The 25430-nt window shown below is 54.1% G+C and overlaps 1 protein-coding gene across 4 annotated transcripts in view; it reads right to left on the bottom strand.

Moving 5' to 3' along the window:
• GRB10 (growth factor receptor bound protein 10) overlaps nucleotides 1–25430 on the bottom strand; it is a 169070-nt gene that overhangs the window by 32493 nt on the left and 111147 nt on the right. For all 4 annotated transcript variants that reach the window (XM_039235703.1, XM_039235704.1, XM_039235706.1 and 1 more), the window contains one exon: nucleotides 3228–3384. In XM_039235703.1, coding sequence (XP_039091634.1) covers nucleotides 3228–3384 — 157 coding nt within the window. The remainder of the gene's footprint in view (nucleotides 1–3227; nucleotides 3385–25430) is intronic.

Raw genomic sequence — 25430 nt, 5'->3', positions numbered from 1 at the left:
GCCTTTTTCCTGGACTGCCAGCCTTGTGCGTCTGCAGGCCCCCAGAGCATGTCCGATGCGTAACCCAAGAGACAGGGTCCTGTCGACGCCTGGGGAGTGGGGGTCGTGTGACTGTGTGCCAGGACCCAGGAGCACCCCCAGACGCCGTCCGTTACGGGTTCTGTACACAGTGCACCCACTCACGCCCACTCACGGGGCTTCCTCACTGACACACCAAGAGCTCCTCCAACAGGCTCCCGGGAGGTTTCGAACACCCCCTGTCGTCCCCTTCCCCACCAGGGGGCGTCTGACCACGCCTGCTAGAGGGCGAAGTAAACAGGGATGCGATCTCTGCCTCCAAGGCAACTTCACAGATTTAAAAGAGAAACGGTCAGGAGAATGCACGGAGAAGACTTGGGGCCGGGAATGCGGAGGCGCTCCGTGGACAGCGGAAGGTCTCCACGGACGGGGTGGCTCTAAAACCTCCCGTGTCCTGCACAGACCCAGGCATTAGGAAAAGGTGTCCAGTGGCTGCTGACAGCGAAGGAGATGCTGACAGAAAGGACTCTGAGGAGGAGTCTGATGAGGACGCTTCCGGCATCTGCAATTAACCCCATCAGCTCCCCGCCGTCCAACAGGATCCAAGATTGGATCCACGTGTTCTGTGTCTTTTTTCCCCCCATCATGTCACTTTCTCCCTCCTTTTTTCCCCCACATTTTAAGAATGTTCATTTATTTACTTTTGAAAGAGAGAGAGAGGTAGAGAGTGAGCAGGGGAGGGGCAGAGAAGAAGAAGGGGAGAAGGGGAGAGGGGGAGAGAGGGAGAGGGAGAGGGAGGGAGAGCGAGAGCGAGAGCGAGAGCGAGAGAGAGAGCGAGAGCGAGAGAGAGAGAGAGAGAATCCCAAGCAGGCTCCACTGAGAGCACAGAGTCCAGCATGGGGCTCGAACTCATGAACCACGGCAAGATCATCACCCAAGCTGAGATCAAGAGTTGGACGCTTAACCGACTGAGCCACCCAGGCACCCCCGTTTTTCATTTTCATTTGATTTTATAATAAAGTATTACTCCCTTTAGAGTGTGTGAAGTCCATCTCTGAATAAGAAAAATAAGGAATAAAACATAAAAACACCACATCCCTGAGAACGCTGTGTGCTCTTTTTGGAGCTTCTCAGAATAAATTCTTCCTCAGGTGGCTGATCGTTTCCCAAGTTTCACTGTACATAAATTCTTTATCTCCAGTGTGATGTTCTAGAAATTAAGTGCTACCACAAAAAATTAGGAGTCAAAATTTCTCTAGGTCCGCGTACATTCAATTTTTATGTGTATCTGTCCCCATTTTATATGTGCTTTTAGTGTGCAAACATACTCATGTATTAGGGTAGCTGCAGAAGTCCTTTCTATAATTCCTTTTAACGTTTAAAAAAATATTTATTTTTGAGAGAGAGCAAGAGAGAGCACACACCAGAGAAAGAGAACCGGTGGGGGAGGGGCACACAGAGGGGGACAGAGGATCCGAAGCAGGTGAGCCCAACGTGGGGCTCGAACTCACGAACCACAAGATGATGACCTGAGCCAAACTTGGACACTTGAACAACTGAGTCACCCAGGCGCCCCGACAATTCCTTTCAAATTAAGAGCATTCAGACTTTGAAATGGGCTTTCAACGATATTCACGGTTGGGTCTGACTACACAGACGTGTTTTTAAATTCTGCGTGTGCGTGTGCGTGCACATACCATACACGTGTGTGCACGGCCTGTGTTTGTGGACAGACACCCTGCAGGGTCCCAACTACTGGTTAGTTTCCGAGTCACTCGTGCATCTACAGATACTTCCAGAGGCCCTGGCAGACCCCTGTAGGATCTGTTCATGGATGTCTCACCTGAGGATGGTGTCACCGGCAGCTGCATTGTGTCACCAGTGAACACACCTGGTGGCAGCAGGCTGCCAGAGAGAGACGATGGAGAGGGTTTCAGCTGATGCCCAAAGTGCACTGAAGATCAGCAGAAACGGGAAAGAAATCAGCATCCTTATTGCTAACTGTGAAACGCACACTGCGCAGCACGGTAGGGTGTACACAGTGGGGCCAAAACACAGTGACGGAAAACAACGCCCGCTCAAATTTACTCGACATCATCTAGGCTTAGATTGTGTCGTGTCATTTCAGAGAACATTATTCATATACAGGAACATTCCAGACTTAGAAGTTTAAACTTGATTTGTCAGAGGTGCCTCAGTCAGTTAAGTACCCAACTCTTGATATTGGCTCAGGTCCTGACCTCACGGTTTGCAGGCTTGAGTCCTGCGTCAGGCTCTGCGCTGACAGTGCGGAACCTGTTTGTGACTCTGTGTGTCTCTCTCTCTCTGCCCCTCCCCTGCTTGCACTCCTCTTTCTGTCTCTCTCAAAATAAACTTTAAAAAATAAAATAAGTAAATTTGACTTATTAATCTTCCAGAAAGACTCACGGAAAATGTTTAGAACCACGGGAAGCACCTGAAAATCTATGTCGTTTTTCTCTCCTTCAACACATGGAACAGATGCAGTTGTTGACTTAGACAAAAATTCTGGCCTTAAATATGTGCCCATGATTTTGAAAAGCACCATCCTTTACCCAGTGAGAATTTAAACCAAAGTCTGAAAAGCTTCTTTATCTGCAATAGCCCACCTGAGCAAGGAAGTCCACAGAACCCAAAACCTCAGTAAGTTCTGTAAAGAGTACATATTCCGAAACACTCTGGAGCCAGAGCCATGTGCCTGCGCTCAGCCAAGGACACACTGTGAGCCGGCTCAGAGACACACTGTGACATTCCAGCTCGCCCGCTGCTCTGTGGTGTGCAGATTGCCCTAGATTCCCCTGGGTCTCCCCCGCCACCTGCAGGGGTCACCACCACGGCACCCCGCTCCAGGAAGGCGGCGGAAGTGCTCTCTGCACTGTGACGCCGGACGGTGCAGGAGGCGGGCTCCCCCGAAAGCCCCCCAGGCTGCCCTCCCCAGACCACAGGTGTGCAGCTAAATCACAGAGAGCCCCGTCTTGGTATTGCTGGGTCCGAGCCCCTGGGGGCGACAGCTTGCAGCACCCCAGAGCAAGCTTCCGAAAGTACCAGACGGGGGAGGACAGGAGGGGGAGACGGTGACATGTCTGGAGAAACAGAAAGGCAGTGGAGTAGGGGACAGCAGGGGCGCTGGGGGGCGGAGGGACACAGCTGTCTGTGCCTGACCACACCAGGCACCCCAGGGTGCTCCCTACCTAGTCCCAGATGTGGGTGGTGCTCCACGAGCGTCCAGCTGTTGTCGTCCACGCAGTGGCTTCTGTAAACGAGCAGCTGGCACAGGTCTCTGGCCGTCATGTCTGCCGGGATCTCCACCACCCTGCTCGTCCCGTCTTCGCTGAAGACTTTAACGTCCTGCAACATACAAAGGGGATGCTTCCGGATGAACAGCCTGGCTCTTCAGGGAACAAAAATTGGACTCACGTAAAACAGAGCAGGTAAGAAGAGGAGTGTTCCAACACTTGCAGGGCTGTCCTTCTGGGCAGCAGGTGCGCCTGGAGGGCCACCTGCCAAATGTGCCCCCTGCCAACTGGGAGGGCCATGGCGGGTATTCACCCCTCCCCCCAACCTGGGAGGGCCATGGCAGGTATTCGCCCCTCCCCCCAACCTGGGAGGGCCATGGCGGGTATTCGCCCCTCCCCCCAACCTGGGAGGGCCAAGGCAGGTATTCGCCCCTCCCCCCAACCTGGGGGCACGTAAGGTTACAACAGGAAGTCTTTAAAATGCCAGGACACCTCTGAGAAGACAGAACAGGCGGCCAAGCCAGAGCGTTTCTCAACCGCTGTGTTGGGAAGCGTCAGCACCCATTTCGAACACCGCTGGTGGTCGCGGGATCGGACATCCCATAGTTGAACCAACTGCAAACACGAACGCAGCAACCCAATCCTAACTTTTCCCGTCTCCACCTGCCGTCCACCCCACCTATGTCACGTTCATAAGGCTCAAGAAGAGTTGACGGAAGTTACAGTGACTATGCTGCAATTCAAAATCCTAAAAAGAAGGGCACACAGTCGGAACCCAGCACAACATTCTTGGGCCCCTTGCCCCTACAAAACTACACACCAGGTGCTGCTGAAGCCACTACAAATAAAGAGGTCGCAGGCACAGGGACAGTCCAGCATAAATTCCCAGATCGTAAGTATCCTCCATCCCTGAGGCAGCCCGGCAGGGATAGGGATGCAGCCTCTGGGGAACAGGTGATGCTTAGCAACACAATCTTACCTCAACAGCATGAAAAAAGCAGCCAGAGGAACAAGACGGCATTGTAAATTGAGCCTGTCTCCTGAAAGGGAGTTTGGTCCCCACGGTCCAGTCCCCGGCCGGCTGGGCCCCTCGGGGCCGTCCAGACGTGCAGGGGAGCTGGCGGACTGCCTCCGGGCAGCCAGCTCTCGGTGAAACTGCCTCTGCCTCCAGCTCCGTCCCCGTCCCCAAGCCACGCTGCTGGGCAGACCAATCAGGTCCCTCCCTGAGCCTGATGCAATCGATCGCCCCCCCAACGGGCTCCCCACTTCAGTGCGGGTGAGGAGGAGGTGAGGAGGGGGCAGGACGCTCAGGCTAATGAGCTCGAGGGAGCCCCGCTCCCGTGTTCCAACGACCGGGTATCAGGTAAGACAAGGACGCCCAGAGTCCGAGCGTGTGTTCCCTGAATCCGGTCCGTGAAAAAAATCTGCGTCCCCGCAACTAGAGGCACTTGCAACTTTGGAGCGGGAGCCCCTCCCCCCACCCCCACTGTCATCTGTGAATGTGAGCAGGTCCTGACAAAGTGGCTGCTGCTCTCTTGCTCCCTCTTTGTCCGTTTTCCCAAGTGCAAACTCTTCTGGAAAGAGAGGAGGCCTGTGTGGGGTCAGTCCCTGTTGCAACCGGGTGAACGCAGGAGCCTGAACAGGGACTGCGCGGTCGCCCAAGGACTTCCCCAGCCCTCCAGCAGCTCACTCACCAGGAGGGGAGGCAGGGTCAGCCAGGAGACGGGGCTCCCAGCGCGAAGGTCACCACCCCCACCTGCTACCTCCTGGCCACCCCAGAGACATCCCCGGGGGGAGCCAATCAGGACTGGGCGACAAGCTGGCAGGACACATGCATTTTTAAGGAAATCTGCTCATCTCGTTCCTGAGGTTCACATTTCACTCGACGCAAGTTATCCTGCCCCAAAACAAATGAGATATTCAAATACGGCTGACATGACGGAGCCCATGAGTAACACTTAATTTAAACAAAGAAAACATGGCTTTGTGTATGGTTCAAACTAAGAAAAACATCACACACATGAACATGAAAGAAAAACAATTTAGACAAATGGGTCCATATAACCCCTTATAAATAGGCTAACTGTATTGCCCCCCAAGTCCCCTGGGCCAGGGCAGCAAGGGCCACAGCCAGGGTGCATGTGAACCCCTTTCCTCAGTGCCTGAGTTTCCCTGCATCCACATCAGCTTCTCTAGAAAATCCGAATTACACTCAAGTCTGCTTATCAATTTTCCTGGCCAAAAACAGGGATGGCCCTAGTTTTTTAATTTTTCAAGCCCAAATGCATTTTTCCTTTTTTTTTTAACGTTCATTTATTTTTGAGGTGGGGGAGGGGCAGAGAGAGAGGGAGACCCAGACTCTGAAGCAGGCTCCAGGCCCCAAGCTGTCAGCACAGAGCCCGACGTAGGGCTCGAACTCACAAACCGCGAGATCATGACCTGAGCTGGCTTAACCGACCGAGTCTCCCCCAGGCACCCCCCCGAATGCAGTTTTCTTTAAATTCACTGGTCCCCTCTCTGCTGCTTTGTGGCCAGCCTTTCCCCCTCCCTCGAGATCTATATATAGACTCAGTATTAAAAGCTAAGATGCGCTCTGTCATAGGGTCAAGTCCATGGCTTTCAGGTCCCCAGAGAAGGCCCGGCTGGCGGACCTTCGATGGGCAGGCCCATGGCAGGGACAGACAAAGATGTGGTGGTCTGGAGACAGGATCTCGAATTGCAGGCTGCCCAGTCCGCCCGGACACGGCACAACGCAGCCGCCTCCCAAATGCACCAGAGCCTGCAGACCACGGACAGAATGAACCCCCGGGACAGAAGAGCAAGGAAGCCACGGGACACAGCAGTAGCCCCAGCCAGGGCACGTGTCTGGACCTGGGAGGGAGAGCACTTTCAGTGAAGACCAAGGCGCTGAGGAGACTGCTGTGCAATAGCCAGCCATCTAACACCCTGCCTTCTGGAGCCGGTAGCGGGAGGGGCCTCTTGCACAGTGACAAGTGCTCTTCAGTCACCACCAGGCCATGCTGGGGCTCACTCTAGAGGCAAATCGGCCCTCAGGGTGCAGGCCTGGGTCAGGGCTGCCGGGGAGCAGCTCCCTCGATGGATTCAAGCGCCTCGCACCGGGCGGGATACAGAAAGTTCTCTGCAGTGAACAGACGGGCATCTGCTCCATCGAGGCTCACAGCTGGGCCGGGAGACTCCTCCCGTGGGCCCATGGCTTCCCGGGGCACAGCCTGTCCAGGGAGTACACGGATCCGGGCCGTGCCAGGACAGGGGCGAGCTTGGAGCCCAGCCCAGCAGTGCCCGCCTGGTTAGGCCGCTTCCTGGCTCTGAGAGTTCAGGCAGGTTATTTACCAGCTGAGACTCCCGTTCCTCTCTGTGCCGTGGCCACTGCCCGGAGAGTAGATCACAAGGGGCAAAGCACCGTGCTCAGTAAAGTATGTGAAGGCATCACTTTCAACCTCCCTTGGCAAAGGCGGGGGAGGGGTGCTCTAGAACCAGAAGGGCTGCAATCTGGCTTCACTGCTAACTAGCTGTGGGAACTAACTAGCTGTGCACAGGGACACACCCCCCCCCCACTCTGGCCTCAGTCTCCTCATCTGGGAAATGGGGATTCTCGAGTACCACTGACCTCATACTGCTTGCCTGGCTCAGCCTGCCCGCCCCCCCACCCCCCCCACCTTGGAAAGGTCTCAGCCCCTGCACCTGCCTCTGGCCAGCCCCAGGGGGTGTGCTCATGCTGCAAACAGAGACAGGAATGAGGCAAGCTCCGTCTGAAGGCTGCAGACACCACAGAAGGGGGCCACCCGGACCCTGACTCCGGCCTTTGGCTCTGACAAAGGAAACCGCATGACCGCTAAGTCGCAGGAAAAGCCAAACTCTGAATCCTCCGTGTTCTCTTCTCTGCAGCAAAAGAGACTAAGCAGCTCACTGCTTTTAAAAATAAAACAGTAACATGAAAGAGGGCATAACGATATCACCAGCATGAGGCACCTTCTCTGCAGAAGCAGCAGGGGCAGGAAAGCTTCTCCGGGCCACAGAGCCTTTGCCTGCTAGGCGCGCAGCCTGGGATCAAAGCCCCGAAGAGGCAATAGAATGTTCGGCTTCCCTGGAGCCTTGCTGTTGGCTTTTATATATTTCTTGCACAGAGCGAGAAGCCAACTAAACGGAAGGAGTCTGAGTGTATCATATCATCTCCATGGACCCCGGGGCCCCAACAGATAGGCTGCGGGGGTCACCTCCAACTGAGTTCAGAAGGCCTCTTTGCTTTGGCCCAGAGCACCTTGGGATGCCACCGTGTGGGATGTCCTGGGAAGGTCAGCCTCCTTGGGATGCATGGGCCGAGCAGAGCAGGGGAATGGGGTGGGGGGCAAGCTCTGGCACAGAAACCAAGAGGGTAGAGAGAAAGAGGCTCTGAGCTCTCAAGCCACCTTCATCTTTGCTGTTTCCCTTCGAGCAACTGACTTCTCAGCTCAAAGCTCTTCCAGGTCCACTTTCAATGCGTTTTCCAAACTGAAGCTATAAGCTGATGTTTCCAGAAACTTCTGAAGTTTCTTGTAAATCCTGGGAGGTAAGCACTAATGGAGAACTCAAGTTCATAATTAGGAATGCAGAACGGCTTCCCTGGAGCATCAAGCACACAGAAACCACTGGAGTCGGGATCCAAACCCAGGGGACCCGCTCACTGTTTGCTTTTGCTTCTCTGTCCGCAAGACCTGTCCCAGAGCTGGAGACTCCCCCCTGCCTGGAAAGATCCGTGGCTTCCAAGGCGCTATGTGAAAAGGTTTTTGATTCTAGTGTGCCCAGAGGCCCCCAAATTGGGCAGTGGTAGTAACTTCGGGGGAAATTAAATGCAGGTTAGACATGGGCAGAACCAGGGTTAGGCTAGATGATTTTCAGTGAAAAATAATGTAAATCTAACGATTTTTTCCAGTTCTGTTTTTTTTTTATTTTTTTAAATGTTTATTTATTTTTTGAAAGACAGAGAGAGACAGAGGGTGAGCAGGGGAGGGGCAGAGAGAGGAGGAGACACAGAATCCGAAGCAGGCTCCAGGCTCCGAGCCAAGCCATCCGCACAGAGCCCGAGGCAGGGCTCAAACTCACAAACCATGAGATCATGACCTGAGGCAAAGTCGGACGCTGAACCAACTGAGCCACCTAGGTGCCCCTCCAGTTCTGTTCTAAATTTATGGTGCTATTTTGAAATACATAAGGTCTGATAACTGAAGCGACTCTGGTAAATATGACTCTGTTCTATTCATGGTAATAAAATCCTGTTCAATTACACGGAGTCAAACTTACTTTTAAAGAAATTTTCACTGGGGCACCTGGGGGGCTCAGTCGGTTAAGCATCCAGCTCCTCATTTCAGTTCAGGTCATGACCTCACGGTTCATGAGTTCAAGTCCCACATCAGGCTCTGTGCTGACAGTGTGAAGCCTGCTTGGGATTCTCTCCCTCTCTCCCTGCCCTTCTCTTGCTCACTCTCTTTCTCTCTCTCTCTCCCAAAATAAACTTTAAAAAAAAAAAAAGAGAGAGAAAAAATCTGCATTAGAATCTGTTGACTTCAAAGTTTCAGTGAAAATATATTTTAAGTCCTTACCAATACTTTCTAAAGGAGTTAAGATTCTAAAAGTAACTCACAAAACAGTTCTTCAAAGTCAACCACGAGTTCAGGGACCCTCAGCACCCCCTACCTGCCTCACTAGATGCCTGTCCCCAGCTTAGGGAGCCGGTGACACGATTCAAAGCAGAGAGCAACCTACCCGCAGCCTTTAATGCCTGTTTCATACCAGACACGCCCATTTCAAAAAATCAGTTTTGATTTGCCCATCTGTATTTTTTTTCTAGAATGATTATGTATAGCCTATTACTTTGACAAAAGCAGTATTTTTAAGGTGATTATTTAATCAAACATTGAAATCAAAGCTATTTTAAAAAAGAGTGGGGGTGCCTGGATGGCTCCGTCAGTTGAGCATCTGACTCTTGGTTTCGGCTCAGGTCATGATCTCACAGTCCGTGAGTTCAAGCCCCGCTTCGGGCTCTGTGCGGATGGCTGGGAGCCTGGAGCCTGCTTCAGATTCTGTGTCTCCTCTGTCTGCCCCCCCCCCAACCTCCGTCTCAAAAATAAATATTAAAAACTGTTTTTTAATAAAAAAACAAGTTTTCATTGTAATGCTTGAAAATACACTTAAGGGCTAAAGGAAAAAAACTGACAGCCAGTGACCGTTCCCAGACCTGTGACGATTCTAGAGTATGCCCTTCCAGTAATCTTTTGCCCACGTACTTATAAATAGACACACTGACCACATTTAGGATCACAGGGCATAGTGTTTTGCAATCGAGCTTGCGTAGCTTCAGGTTACATCATCAGTGTCTCAGGCACTACAATTCTTTGATGTTTGAAGGCCTGTGAGGTGTTGTCCGTGGCCATAAGGAGCACGGTGTGGCTTGACGCTGCCCACAGGGGCGGTTTCTAGCCTTCATGCTCAACAACAGCGCAGCCTGGCACATCTTCGTACATGGTCTTAGCATATGTGCTTATTTTCTCTGGATAAACTGCCAGATGTCAACCTTTATTGAAATACAACTCTAATCACAGAAATACTTCCAACAAGGGAGAGGACGGACCACGTATTGAGTAGGATTCTATTCCCTAAAATTGAACTTGTAAGGGAATGGAAGGGGACCACGTGCTAATCCACTTAGTTGCCCTACTTCAGAAACGGTTAATACTGGGGCGCCTGGGTGGCTCAGTCAGTTGAGCGTCCAACTCTTGATCTGGGCTCAGGTCAGGATCTCACAGTTCCTCAAAGCGAGCCCCACATCGGGCTCTGTGCTGACTGTGCAGAGCCTGCTTCAGATCCTCTGACCTTCTCTCTCTGCCCCCTCCCTCCCTCTCAAAAATAAACATTAAAAACAAGACAGTTATACTTGATAACAGTAACCAGTTATCAAGCACGTACCTCAGCTCCCGGGATATCCACGTCTGCCCCATCGCCCACTCCTCACTCCCCAAACTGTCTGGAAGCAATACTTAGGTAGAGAATTTCCAGCTCCACAGTGCGAGCACGGACTGTACAACCTGTCCGTCTTGGATTCAGACCCCCCTCCTACTTACTGCATGAGCCACACTACCCTGACCATCAACACCCTCTGCCAAAGCAGGGGGACCGTCACACAGGCTTACACCGGGTGTCACACGGAGTGATGCATAAACCACCCCCCACCGGCATGGTGTACAACACATGGCAATCCACCGGACTTGTCTTCTCCTTCTGGGGGCCACTGCGTGCCTGAAAGATCATGCCCCGTGTGAGCTCAGGGCAGGCCCTTGCAGTGCCGACCCCGAACGTGTTTGCACAGAAACAATTCATCCAGAACTTCTGCTCCAAAACCTTCCATCTCACGTGGAAGTCGTTGAAATTAGTAATTAGGATGTTGTTTCACAAAGAAAAAGAGGCGCAGGGGGAAGAAGGCAGTGACGGTGCCTGAGAAGGGCCCCCCACGCCCAGCCAGGTCCACCTGCTGTGGGGGGAGGGGTGACCCATAAGAGGCCTGGTGACTGGGTGGTCCCCGGCTCTGCTGCGGCTGCATGAAGGACGAGCCAGAGCCTACAGCGTGGCCGGGACTGGGCCCCTCCTTCCAGAGCTGAGCGGGGCTGGGAGCCGCAAGCCCTGCCTGGAACGGCACTGTCTTTTAGGGACACCGGGACCGTACATGTGCAGTGTGAATGCACTTCTGATCTGAATACCGAACTGGTTTTTGGGAGATGAAGGAATTAGGAGTGATTCCAGTTCTGGTAGAACAAAACAAAACAACCACTCAAGATCTATTACAGACCCAGAAGTACTATAGAATATTTACAAATAAGTGATATTTTTACAAGAGATTCTTGTTCAAACAATTGATCAGGGGGAGGTCAGTAGGGCTTGGCTGGAGCAAGACAGGTTGTGGGGGCAGGGGAGGGGGTCAGGGGGTTCACCTCACTACTCCATCTACTCCTGTGTAAGGTCTCAATCCTTCACAGACAAGGAGAGCCTGGGGGGCTTCGTCAGTTCAGCGTCCGACTCTTGATTTCGGCTCAGGTCACGATCTCATGGTTCGTGAGTTTGAGCCCCGTGTCAGCTCTGTGCACTGACCTCGAGGAGCCTGCTTAGGCTCTCTCTCTGCCCCTCCCTCTCCCCCCCCCCAATAAACTTTAAAAGAGTGCAACTTGTTTAAAATAATAATAAATCTTTCATAGACAAAAGATTCAATCAACATCCCTTTATCCTTGTGATGCTAGAAGAAACAGAACGTAAGGTTTTTTCTGCCTAATATATTGGAAGAATTGAACTACCACCTCTCCGACTGACCATAAAATTCAATAAAGGAAGCGATACTCCTTCAGTGCCTTGATGGTTCCCAACAGGGACTGGGAGGGGTCGATTTGACCCCCCCAGGGGACTTCCGGCAATGTCTGAGACATTCTGGTCGTCACAGCAGGGGTGTGTGTGTGCAGGTGGGCATCTGGTGGGTAGAGCCCAGAGATGCTCCTAAGTGGCCTGCAATGCACAGGACGGGCCCTCACAAGGAAGGACTGCCTAGTCCCCAAAATCCATATGATTGTAGAGCAAGGGACATCTTGTCCTAGGAAGCAAGGAAGTACTCTGATGGGGACATGTCTGAGGAAATAGGAACCAGCCCCCAGGGGGCAACGTGGGTCTGAATACACACCAGCAGTAATGACTATAAGCCACAGAGTAAAAGAATAATGCGTCCTTACTGACAAACACACATACAAGTACGAGGAAGGGAAAGAACGCTCTTCCACCGGCAGAGTGCCATCTAATGAGTGCAGAATGATGGACAAATGGATAAGAATCATCAGTACACAACAGAACTAGTCAAGGGAAGATGCATGGAGAAAAGCAAATTAAAGTAGTCTCAAAGTAATCGTCTTCAAAGATTACTCCCTAATTACAGAGAACAGTACTTTTCGATGGAGACACATAGCAGGCGACATCTTAAGCCATGATAGAGACTGACCCCCCTGTTGACCAGAAAACCAGTATCATGAGCTTCATGCACATAGAACCTGATGGGGTCCCGCGGAAGCTCCCCAAAGCCAAGGGGGTCCTTCAATAACTGCCGAGGACATGGAGAGCATGGAGGGCGAGGCATTAAGGTGCGTTCCAGGTGAAATTACAAAGACACAAGCGATCGCAAAGGCTGGTCCCGGACTGGGCGTGAACAGTATAAAGACAGCCCAGAAATGTGAATAGGTCTTTTCACACTCAAAATCCCCATTCATCTCCAACACACGTCTGCCAGAAGCACAGGTTATAGCACCTGTAATGCCTTAATTTTTGCAAAGTGAGCTTAGGCAGCATTACAGTGACACCATCATCACACCAACACTAATAACTATCAAGAGTTGGTAACAAATCCTCTTAGGGAGCAGAACATTCACAGCTACCACTTCGCCTCCAGTTTGCTGCTTTTTTTGAACAAAAACCCAGGCAAGCCAAGCAAAAACGGCCAGCTGAGGACGGCAGACAGACTTCCAGATTGCTGTACTGTTATGTCCACCGCGCAAGTGGAGCTTCTCAGTTTTGCTCACTTTGGACCACGGACCCGTAGGAAAGAACCACGAGCCAGGACGCTGGGGTCAGCTTGTAAAATCCTGTAACCCCAGGAAAACAAAAGGTTCTACAGGACACCGGCTCAGAAGGTCCAATACCAAAAAGACTAAGGGTCCAGCAGTGACCGTGCACACCTTACCCCCACCCTGCAGTCAAGGTCTCAGACTCCGGTCTCCAGGGCCGAGGGGAAAGCAAATGCCATGCAGCAAATCTCCCTTGCTTCTGCCCCTTCGCCCCCAGATATCTTCTAGAGTTTTCCGAATCCACAGAGACAGCCAGTCAGAATGATGCACTCCCTGGGAGCCCGGGCCACTGGGGATGGTGGCCTGGTGTTGCCACTTGAGGGCCGGTGGCATGAGATACCCGTTTCCTCGGCACCTGAATCAGGAGAGCGGCCAAGCCCTGGGGCCTTAGCATTTTATTACAAGGGACAGGTAGCCCTCGGACAATGGTTATAAAAGTGAATTTTGTACGCACGTACATGCAGGCGTAAACACGTCAATCTTCCGATGCGGCAATGATGCTGCTGAAAATCTACCGTGTATCTGCCCCTATCTATCAGCTATCAATCATTTATCTGTCATCTATCTGCCCACGTATCACCTATCTACCGCCCGTTAAGTGACCAAAGGTCTATATATGAGAATGTTCATTTCAACTGTTTATACTAACAACGAGTTGCAAACCATCAAAAGGGGTTTGCTTAGAAAACTTATGGTACAAAATTCATGTAACACAGCACCATGAGGCTTTCCAGGGGGCAAGGTGTGACCCTGCACATAAGGCCCAAGAGAAGACAGTCTACCACCTACCTGTGTGATCACACTTATTATGAAAAATGTAGCCTTACCCGTAATCTACAACTTTAAGACGTATATTTGGGGCCTGACTTAGATCGGCTGAGACCTCTCCAGACGTTTCAGGTCCACCTGCACGGGGCCAGGGCAGGGTTCTGTCATGGCTGCTCATTTGGCAGATTTTCCTGCGACCTTCTCCTTACCAGGCACCTCGGTGGTGGGGACACGGCACTTAGGATAAAATCCCAACCTCATGGCCCTTCACTCAAGTGGGGGGACAGACAACAAACCAGAGGCAACACCCGGGGTGCCACGTGCTGGTAGGAGACTGAGAGAGCTCAGTGGGGGAGACTGAGAAGGGGCCGCAGCCCCCAGGGTGCAGTGGAAGGAAGAGGTCAGCGGCTCTCAGCAGCGGGCAGGCTCTGCTCACAGATGCACCTGTTGCTGGGGTGCAGGTGACGTCACGTAGGAAAAATGCACTATTAGTGCGAGGGGCAGAGACAGCCAAGGGCCCTCCCAATACGACGGTCCCAAAGAGGGGACAACTGGACAGAAGGAAGTGGGGATGAAGGCGGGGGTCACAGAAGCCGGAGAAACAAGCAGTTTGGGAAATGAGCTCATGCTGGTTATAGAGATGTCGTCACAAATGCCACCGGCACCTGACCGTTGGCTGTGACCAGGAGTAGGTCGCAAGTGTCCTTGATAAGATTCATTTCGGGGAACCGGTGGAACCAAAGACCTGATGGGGAGGCGGAGGGGACAGAGGAGGGACACTGAGTCCCACAGCTGGCCCTGGACGGAGCAGGGGCGGCCCCCTGTGAGGTGGGAGGGGCCTATCTGCCGATGGGGGTGACCCAGGGACAAAGGGGAGTCTGAGGACGGGGGACCGAGAAGCAGTGATGGCAGGCAAGACGGGGTGCTGGCCAGGAACAAGGATGTTAGCCGTGAACACAGGGGCAGGTGTGCTGAGTGGCCATGAAGGCAGGCACGTGGGTCCAGAAGCAGGGAGACGGGGGACAGGTGAGCAGTGCCTCAGGCAAGGTTCCAGGTGTGATGTGAGAAGAGGGAAGAAAGGCTGTGAACAGCTGTTTGCCACATGGGAGGAGTGAGTGAACTGGGAGTGAGGAAAACCCTTGAAAGAAAAGCAGAGAGAGGTGACTGCCCTGTTTCTTATTGATTCCTCACAGCTCTTTACTTAGGACAATGCAAACATAAGGATGGCAAATACTCTTTCCCAGCTTGCCAACAGCAGCTTAACTTGTGACACTGCTTTCCTTAGAGTCAAACCCTTTGATCTCCTACCCTGTGAGGTCATCTATCGCTTCCCTGGTTAAGACGTCATTCCCCAGCTCAAGGATCAACCAAATTTTTTTTCTACTTCTCATAAGGTATCACTCCTTTTTTTTTAATTAACACTACATCCACCTAGAATGTATTTCAGTGTGTGTGTATAAGCTTGTCAAGGCTGCTGGGGGAGAAAGCAGCATCGAATGCGCGGCTCAGCGTCTGGACGCTGGATACCTAGGATCGGGCCTTCGGCCCAGTCTCTGAGGACTGCGATGGACAAGCGGCCCCTGCCCTGCTTTGTGGGGAGCTGCTGGCGTCTTTGGCACTTCTTGCCTCATCTCTGCCGTATCCTCACATGGCGACCCCCCTGCGTCTATCTGTGTCCACATCTGCCCTTTCTAGAAGGCTGCCAGTTACCTCGAATTGGCCACCTCCTCTGGGAGGATCTCATCTGAAATAATGAGGTCCGTGACAACTCTTAATTCCACATGGTCACATTCCGAGCTACTGGGGGGCTTTAGGGCTTCCGCATGGGAACAGGGGACACACGATTCCATCCAGACAGGTGGGCAATACGGTGGGGGACCCTAATTCCACTGTGCATCCAAGCAGCTGAGCACTGTCCCAACAGGAAGCATCGAATCACCATGCCGTGTGTACAGAACTCTCCCCCCAGAGGCTGCTGGGCTCCCCTCCTGTGTACCCATTCCAGAACACAGAACTCTCTCTCCACTTTCAAATCAGAACCCTGTGGCTTTTATTTATTTTTTTAAGTTTATTTTGAGAGAGTGAGACAGACAGCATGGGCAGGAGAAGAACAGAGAGAGAGGGAGTGAGAGAGAATCCCCTCCCCAAGCAGACCCCCTATGCGGGGCTGGAACTCACCATCTGTGAGATCACGACCTGACCAACTGAGCCACCCGAGTGCCCCCAAACCACATGGCTTTTATGACAGTAGCGTTATAACCTCAAAAGCAACCTGCCGAGGGAGGCAACCAGTCCCCACTCCAACACCAAATTCCAAGACCCATGCCTCTTCCGTGTCCCGCTAAACCCAACCCCTGTGCAGGGCTGGAACCCGTGGATGAAGAAAGCCCTTGCTGCCTGAGATACCTGCCCCTCTGACCACTTTGCCTCTGGGGTCCACGCGCTGTGTCCCCTCAGAAGGGCCCCCACTTGCCCTGAAGATACTAGGTCGTTTGGATTTCAAGTTCCGAAATGTGAACAAATGGGCACTTGTAACCGCAAATCAGGGCTCTGACCGGCGTGGGGGCTAAGACACCCTAAGAGTGAATTAAGCACGCCATCTTTAAGGGTAAGTAGAAGGGCACCTGTGGCAGAGAGAAAACACGAGCTTACGAACGGCGAGCCCCAGAGACACCTTTCAAGCCCAAGGCCTGGTGCACCGCATTCCCACCAGAACCTTGCTTCCCACGGGGCTGTGCTGGATCCTTCTAGTCTTCAGGACGTACCAACAGCTCACCTACAGCAACACCTTTGGTTTGTTCAGAAGCCACTGGCCCTTTATTCGGGGAACACCAATTACTCCACAGAGCAAGGATATAGAACAAGAACTGGAGAGATTGTGCCCCAAAGCCAGCTGCCTGCCACAGACCAATGTCTCCAGGGCCACCAGAGTCCACCTGCCTCACCCATGACCAGGGAAACAGCCTGAGCGCCTTAGAGACTCAATAACCCACAGCCGGATGAGACGGATTTGGAGACTTCTCCTATTTATTAACAACCCCCCCCCCCAAAAAAAAAAAGAACGCAAAATCATCGTACCGCCATACTGACCCCAACTGAAAACAGCCCTTGTTCCGACCCTGTGGGTCTGCCTCCCAGTGGGCCCTTCCTCACCCATCCCTGCACTGGCGGTGCCTCCTGTGCTGGCTTCTGTGCCAGGCTTAGTGCAGGACTCAAGAGCTCTCCGCAAGACTTCCCCCGACTCTCGAAGGGTCCGGTCCACGCGTGTCCTTCCCTCAACAGTGCAGTTCGGAGCTTTCCATGACCTCACACGTCCAGAGCTGCTCACCAGTTATGCTCGTGGTATAGACTGGGGTCTTCACGGAATGAGGGGTCTTTCCCTCTCGTGTAATGGGTTATAAAGGTCAGCCACCACCATATCCCAGGTCCTGCTTTAAATGCTACTCCTGCAGATGCTGACGGCTCCTCCTGGGTCCCCTCCTCGACATCGTCCTCTTGGGTACCGGTGGCCCCACGCTGCAGCCCCCTGGTCCCCTGGACCTGGAACGTGATGGCAATGCGTGTTCCCAGGAGAGTTGGGAATGGTATGCAGGGGCCAGAGGTGCGCCAAGAACGTCCCCCAGCAACACAGGTGCACTTTCACCCACCTCTCGAGTTCTGCCAGGACAGCCAGCAAGCAGTGGGGAGAGAGGTCAGAGGTGGTATTTTCATTTCATGAGAAGAAACGTGCACCCCACACACAGCCTGGGCTCCTCACAGCCACCGGTGTGTTTCTAGCCACAGGGGGGCGCTCTCGGGTCTCAGGTGTCCACAGGCTCCTCCCCAGCCTGGACCACAGGACAGAGACTATCAACTCACCGTGTGACTTCACTAAAAATCCACCCACACACATTTAAAAGGTCACAGGGGCACCTGGGTGGCTCAGTCGGTTAAGCATCTGCTCATGGTCTCAGCTCAGGTCGTGATCTCATGGTTCGTGAGCTCGAGTCCCATGTTGGGCTCTATGCTGACACTGAGAAGTCTGCTTGTGATTCTCTCTCTCGGCCCCTCCCCCAGTTGCGTTCTCTCTCTAAAAATAAATAAACATTAAAAAAAAAACACTTGAAAGATCACAAGGGATCATCTACAGGTCAGGTTCATAGAGGTACGAGCATAATTACAGCAAGATCTTCCCCCTGGGAGTTCTGGAACTGTGAGCAGTACAGATCTGAGCGAATATAAACCCGGCCGGCAGCATAACTGCCACCCAGATGCCCTGAATTTTATTTCATTTATTTTAAGAGTACGAGAGAAAATGCACATGAGTGGGGAAGGGGAAGAGAGAGTGGCAGAGAGAGAATCCCAAGCAGGCTCCATGCTGTCACCATAGAGTCCGACATGGGGCTCAATCCCATGACTGCGAGATCATGACCTGAGCCAAAATCTAGAGTTGGTCACTCAACCAACTGAGCCTCCCAGGGATCCCAGGTTGGACTTACTTTTAAAGGAGAGAAAAACAAGCTGCCACTTGTCACAGGGACCAGGACAGCCAAGGGAGAGCAAGAAATCACTAATCCCTGGGGACTTGGCTACAGCCCAGACTGTTCTCTTCAGCCTCAGCACCTTGGCACCCATCCCAATAGCCACCAGCTGCTAAGTCCGCGTGCAGACTTCATGAACAGCCTTCCCTCCCTCTTTCTGGAACATTCTCTGCCCTCCAAGTCAAAGAACGGCTTCTCCTCCTTAGATCTCCCTGCTGGTACGCTAGCTCGTAGCTTCCCTGAACGGGGAAATATGCGAGTCACACATGTGACCCCTGGCAACCCCACACCCCTGCGGGCCAGTGTTGGCCCGCATACCACACTGTGCGCTCCTGGGGGCGGGCCCCGTCGGCTTGGCTGCCCCGGGCCCAGCACTCACTGCCCACTTACGGAAGTTGCCGAAAACATGCCAAGCAGGCACACAAAAGGAACCGAGGACGGGGGTGGGGACATGGGGCTGGTGGCACTGAGTGTCCTTATGTCTGCAAGTATGGGATCTGAAGATGCAGTCTCGGGGCCCTGCCGGATGCTGTCCTCAGGGAAGAGACCATGCTGGGGAGGCCGGTGGGGGCGGGCTGTGCTGCACAGCTCGGGAAGGCGGCCCTGAGCCCCGAGGCCGAGCAGAGCAGGCTGGGAAAACTAGACCCCACCGCCCAACCCCTACAGCGACCCCCCGCGGACCCCTAGGTTCTGCACAGAGCAGGGCTGGCAACCTCACATGCTGTCGGAACTACGATGTCTCCTTCCTGCACCCTGAGCTCAGCTCAGGGCGACCGAGGCTTAACCTGTTATGCACACTGTACCCCGTAGAAAGTGGGAAACAGCCAGAGAGAGTGCTAAGGTGTCTGAAGGACCGTGAAGGCCAGGAGAAGGCATGCGCACCCCGCTATGGCAGGGCAGCAGGGCAGGATTGAGTCTTACCGGCCAACAGCAGCTAAGTACCCAGGGCCTGGAGGGCCATCCCAGCCGGGGGATGGCCAGTGTCCAGAGCCACCGTGTGCTGCCATGGGAAGCTCTCAGGCCCCTCGCTCACCAGGGCGCAGGTGACCACCTGGTGTGCTGACGGCTCGGGCAGGGTCAGGGCTCAGAACTCCTGATGCTCACTCTATCCTGAATATAATAATCAAAACAAACAGGCCTTTGGGCCTCCTGGGGGGCTCAGTGGGCTGGGTGTCCAACTTCCGCTCAGGTCATGCTCTCACAATCTGTGAGTTCAAACCCCATGTCAGTCTCTGTGCTGACAGCTCAGAGCCTGGAGCTTGCTTCAGATTCTGTGTCTCCCTCTCTCTCTGCCCTTCCCTACTTGTGCTCTGTCTCTCTCAAAAGTAAATACACATTTAAAAATTTTTTTTAAAATTAAAAAAAAAACAGACCCTTGCAAACGGGTATCCCAACAGGTAACCAGAGCTATAAAATGCCCATGACCTTGGACTAGGAAGTTCTGGGAACTTCCCTAAAAGAAAGAACTCAAGATAAACACAAACTGTATCACAATCACTCAGAAAAGTTATCTATAGCACAGACTACTGGAAAAACCCAAGCAAATGTACAGGCACAGCCAAGAAAGCGCAGCACAAGTACTCATCAGCTTCTGAGAGCGTTCTTTATGACAACCAGGAAGGAAAACAGAAAATGCTTGTTGCACATTCAACAAAAACATATAAAATCACATCTACCTTGAATGAAACCAGATAAAAGACAGAGGGGCAGGCGCTGAACCAGACTGTGGGTGGAAGAGAACAGTTGGCTTTTTTGGTTTTTTTAATGTTTTCATTTTATTTTTGAGAGAGCGACAAAATACAAGCGGGGAAGGGGCAGAGAGAGAGGCAGACACAGAATCCGAAGCAGGCTCCAGGCTCAGAGCTGTCAGACTCAAGGCTCAAACTCACAAACCATGAGACCGCGACCTGAGCCAAAGTCCGACACTTAACCGACTGAGCCACCCAGGCGCCCAGGCAATAGCTGGCTTTTAAAATGGCTGAAATATGGGGTGCCTGGGTGGCTCAGTTAGTTACGCATCTGACTTTGGCTCAGGTCATGATCTCACAGTTCATGGGTTCGAGCCCTGCATCAGGTTCTGTGCTGACAGCTAGCTCAGAGCCTGGAGCCTGCTTCACATTCTGTGTCTCCCTCTGTCTCTGACCCTCCCCTGCTCATGCTGTCTCTCTCTCTCTCTCTCAGAAATAAAGAAAACATTAAAAAAAAATTAAAATGGCTGAAACATGATTTGCATGGAAAGGCGCTGGTCAGAGCCAAAAGGGATTCTGCAGTTGCTGCTTCCTCTGGTACAGAAACTGTGGACACGGCTGTCACTGCGTCCGTGGCCTGTCCCCACCGCCGTGGCAAGGCATCTCCTCCTCCCGTCCCCTGCTAGGCCCCTCAGGAAACAGGCCACATGAACGCACTTTCCATGAGCCACAATCAAAGGTGGGGGCGTCAGAGCCACTCCCACTCTACCTGCATTCCTGGAATAAACCAACCTGTAGAATCCCGGATTCTAGCAACAGGGCGAGAACCCGCCACTCTGGTCCCGGAGAATCTTCCGCAGGACGACGCTGAGGAAGCTGTTTGAGGATGAGATAACAAAGTAACCATCTGCGTCAGCAGCACCTGCGTTCCCGCTGGGGGCCAGGGGAGGACGGCCCTGCAGCCTTTCCACAGGGGCCACCGCGTGTGCGCTCGTTCCCGGAGCGGCCGCGCCGTGCCTCCGGGGCAGAGGGAGCAAGACAGTGGTTCCAAATTCTCTTCCTTGAAGGACTCCACACAAACCTGAACTTGGTTTCCTCCAGCGGCTCGGCCTGTTTGGCCTGTTGACATCGTTGATTTACATCGTCACCTGCCACACCACAGCTGCCCTTTGCGCCAGCGGAGAGTGCCAGGGGCGGCCCCGCAGAGGGTGCCAGGGGCGGCCCCGCAGAGGGAGCAGCGTCCGGGGGGCCAGGGAGGCCAGGGCGCAGGGGCCACAACCCCGCGGGGGCCGCCGCCCGAAACCAGCGCTCAGCCGCGCGGCACATCTTCCCAAGAAGCTGTTCTGGGCGGTGCCCTCCAGGCCTGCGCGAACGCCTCGCCTCCGCGCTCAGAGGTGGCCAAGTGTTGTCAACACCCGGGAGCACCTCCGGCCGGCAGGGGTCTGACAACGCGCTTTTTACCGCCGCGACGTCGGAAGCCCATTTCCCCTGACCTGCCGGCGACGGCCGCCTTTGGGAGTACCCGCTTCCATGACGCGACAGGCTTCATCCCGCGGGACGAACGCAAGCAAGGAGGTGGGTCTTTACTCCCAGCACGTAGGGCACGAGTCAGGGAGGGGGAGAAACGGGCAAAAGTTCATTTTCCAGCTTCATCTCTTCCCAACGGAAGTCTGAGCAGGAGCAAGAATGATTCGCTGGGCAAGAAGGATCCTCTCCTGCTCTTAGATCTGGGGAAACTCCCGGGAAAGATGGAGATCACGTGCTCACGTTGTAATGCTTTCCACATCCGCGGCCGCCGCGGGATATCTGACGTCTGTCAACGTCCGCGGCCGCCGCAGGATACCCGACGTCTGTCAACGTCCGCGGCCGCCGCGGGATATCTGACGTCTGTCAACGTCCGCGGACGCCACGGGATATTCGACGGCCATCTACGTCCGCGGACGCCGCGGGATATCCGACGTCTGTCAACGTCCACGGACGCCACCGGATATTCGACGGCCGTCTACGTCCGCGGACGCCGCGGGATATCCGACGTCTGTCAACGTCCACGGACGCCACCGGATATTCGACGGCCGTCTACGTCCGCGGACGCCGCGGGATATCCGACGTCTGTCAACGTCCGCGGACGCCACGGGATATTCGACGGCCGTCTACGTCCGCGGACGCCGCGGGATATCCGACGTCTGTCAACGTCCGCGGACGCCGCGGGATATTCGACGGCCGTCTACGTCCGCGGCCGCCGCGGGATATCCGACGTCTGTCAACGTCCGCGGCCGCCGCGGGATATCCGACGGCCGTCAACGTCCGCGGCCGCCGCGGGATATCTGATGCTATAACGAAGGATCAGTCTGGGGGCTCACAGATTTAGAGAATTTATATTTGCCAAGATATTTATAGCCCGGAGAAACCTGAGCAGTGGGGACTTCAGAGTTTCCTGACGGGACATTCCCCCCTCCCCTCACACACAGCTCGACAAGCGGCCTGGTGGGTCCCTTGCTTGACTGTAGACCCGGATGACAGGTCCCGTTAAACGCTGGGAGTGATCTCAGGCTGCCTCCCTGGGGGCTCGGAGACCCTCGACTTTAGTGCCATCCCCAGAGACCTCTGACGCACGCCCTCCACCATTGGCCCCCTTTCCCAAAGCGGGTTCTGTTGGCAGCCTGTCGTGCACAGAGGGGGACTGCGACCAGAAGCATCTGGGAAGCTCCAAGCTGCCTCCCGTCAGTGGGTCTCCTTCCCTGTGGGGTTTTTCAGATCTTCCAAAACCCAATATGAAATGTGAATTTCCAAGTGGTGACGGAATGCAACCCTCCCCCAAACTTCGCGGACGAACGGATTTCTTCCCACAGCTCCGGTAACCGGCATCCCGGAAAGCGCGGGGTGAGCGAGGCGGGTCCGAGGCTCTCGGTCGGCAGGGCACCGTGCGGGGGGACGCAGACGGCCAGGACCGGCCGCCGCTCCGGGACCCTGGGCTCCGACCCGGAAGGACGGACGGCGCCCACTCCGGAAGAACACACTTCACAGCCTCCGGCGTATTCAGACCAAGGCTGACGCGGGAGGGCGTGGTCACGGCAGCCACGGAAACTCGCAAACACGCCTCGGGGCCGCTCGCGGGCCTGCGTTCCTCTGGTCCTTGCACAAATTCACCAGGCTGAGCTAGTCCGTGGTCCCGTGACATGCTTGTTGACACGTCTCGGTCCCCGCACACCCGGGGCACCGGGGCGGGACGGCGCGACTGCGCTCCGGGGCCTCCCGCGGTCGCGGTGGCGTCGTGCACAACGGCAGAAGGGTCGGGCGATACGCAGTCGATGCCGCCCGTGGGCTCTGCTTGGGCTGAGTTCACACGTCCCCTCAGAAGGAATAAAAGGTCACTTAACATAAATACCCGCTTTGGTTCAGCAAGACGTGTTTCCTGCTTGTCCAGAGCGCTGCTGGGGCTCCCTGGGAACATCATGGACTTGAACTTCGGGACCCATCACAGCTGTCCCTCGGGATTATGACGAACTCCAGGCTTTCCCAGAGTGTGAGGGGTGGCACCGAGCTTCAGAGACCTGGCTTCGTTCCTACCGGGGCCTCTCAGCAGAAGGGGAGAGACGGGGCTCCCTGCACTGCCCCCCAGGGAGCCACCAAGGGGTATCAACCATCTCCCTCCTGAGTGAACAGCCTCAGAGAGGTAATGAGTGAAAGCTCATTACCTGAAATTTTAAAAACCAACAGTTTATATTCCTACGGGACTGATGGGTGGTGGATGGGAAGAGGCAGAAATAGGGTGACGTTCTCCCCATTTGAGAGGAGGGGCAGGGCTCCGATGGGGGTGATGGTGGCTGCTAGGGGGCAAGAAGGCAGGAAGCCAGTCTGAGGGACACCAAGTAAGTAGGGCTTTACCTCCGAGAGCGAAGGGAAGAGCCGATGCATACGGGCAGACCCTCGTGCTAGTAAGGCGACTGTCATCGGACAGCAGCAACTTCTTGGCCTCTCTGGGAGCCTGAGCACGGCTCTCCTGGGCTCCTGTCCCAGGATGACCCTACAGCTTCCCCAAGCATCCAAACAGCACCGGGCGGCCCCATTCACCCGGCTCACGGTGTGTCACTGAGGCCCTGGCTCCAATGTGCTCTGAGCCCCAAAGGCACCGGAAAGGAGACATGGGCACATCGTGGAGGCATGAAGGAAAAAGAGGGCTTGCACTTGTACAGCATAGGGTGAGGCCCTTAGGGAGGAGGCTGACGAGAAGTTGCTGGGCTCCAGGGTGACGCCTGGCCCACCTGGGCGAAGTGGAAGGCAGGGCATCGCCACGCCAGCACATTCTGCGACATCCACTGCACTTGGCCATGGTGGCGGGTTTTTCTGGCCAGAGATGGGCTTGTGTAAGCAGCACATTCACTAAACGGTAGTTAGAGCCTCAGGAGACCCACTTTTGATCATTAGTAATGTGCAAAACCCTATGCTGGGCAATTAATTCAGTTCCAGAAAATTAATTTTTAAAAGTAAGCAGAGGGAGAAGAGGGAGCTGGAGCTAAGACAATCCTCACATCCTATTAAAAGTGGGGTTAAATATGTGATTAATTGTGTTTGAATAACAAATAGAGAAGCCTGCTGTCACAAGTCACTGGGCAGCTGCATGGAAACCTTCACTGGCTGGGAGGAAGGCCATCCTAGAGCCACCCGGATATGAAGGCTCACCTTAAATTCGGAAATCTAGACATTTCTTTCTTTTTTTTTTTTTTAATGTTTATTATTGTTTGAGAGAGAGAGAGAGAGACAGAGTACGAGCAAGGGAGGAGCGGAGAGAGAGAGACACTGAATCCAAAGCAGACTCCAGGCTCCGAGCTGTCAGCAAAGAGCCCGATGCAGGGCTCGAACTCACAAACTGTGAGATCATGACCTGAGCTGAAGTTGGACACTTCACCGACTGAGCCACCCAGGGGCCCCCTCAAAAGCATCCTTTTTAGCAGGAAATGGCAGTCTGTCCTGTTTCAGAGAGGAGGGGTTTTCCCCCGGCAGGCGGGTCTCCTGGAAGGCTAGCTAACACCAGGACGCCGGGATGGTGGGGAGCACGCGGGCTCCAGACTCACCCAGGCCAGATTCACTTCCTGTCTCCGCCTCCAGCTGCAGTGTTCAGTGGGGCCTTGGTTTCCCCAACAAGAGTCTCTCCCCCATAGTCTGCACAGTGGTGTGAAAGTTAGCTGTGCAGTAACCACCGTGAGCCAGGCACCAAAAAACACAGACAGGGCCTTCCCGGGAGTGGACCCTCCCGTGACGGCCAGTCCGGTGTCCTCTGAGTCATCCGAAGCCTCCCCCTTGTCCATCCCCAAGGGCAGACAAGGTATTTCTTGGCTTTCCCATGACCCTCTCACGGACACACCCTTGAAGGAGCTCGATCCCTAAAGGACTACCTGGCCATCACCACTTTACGAATCCACGTGCATTCCTGGTTCCTCAGATTTTCACTGGCCGGTTCACATAAAGCACTTGTTTCCAGGGCTACTCGCTATCTCTGAGACCAAGGACACAAGAGAAGGGCTGGGGTCTGCCCTGGGG

Source organism: Hyaena hyaena, unplaced genomic scaffold (genome assembly GCF_003009895.1).
Source record: "Hyaena hyaena isolate Hyena2069 unplaced genomic scaffold, ASM300989v1 scaffold_101, whole genome shotgun sequence".
Classification (NCBI taxonomy): domain Eukaryota; kingdom Metazoa; phylum Chordata; class Mammalia; order Carnivora; family Hyaenidae; genus Hyaena; species Hyaena hyaena.
This window is presented reverse-complemented; position numbering and strand designations above follow the sequence as displayed.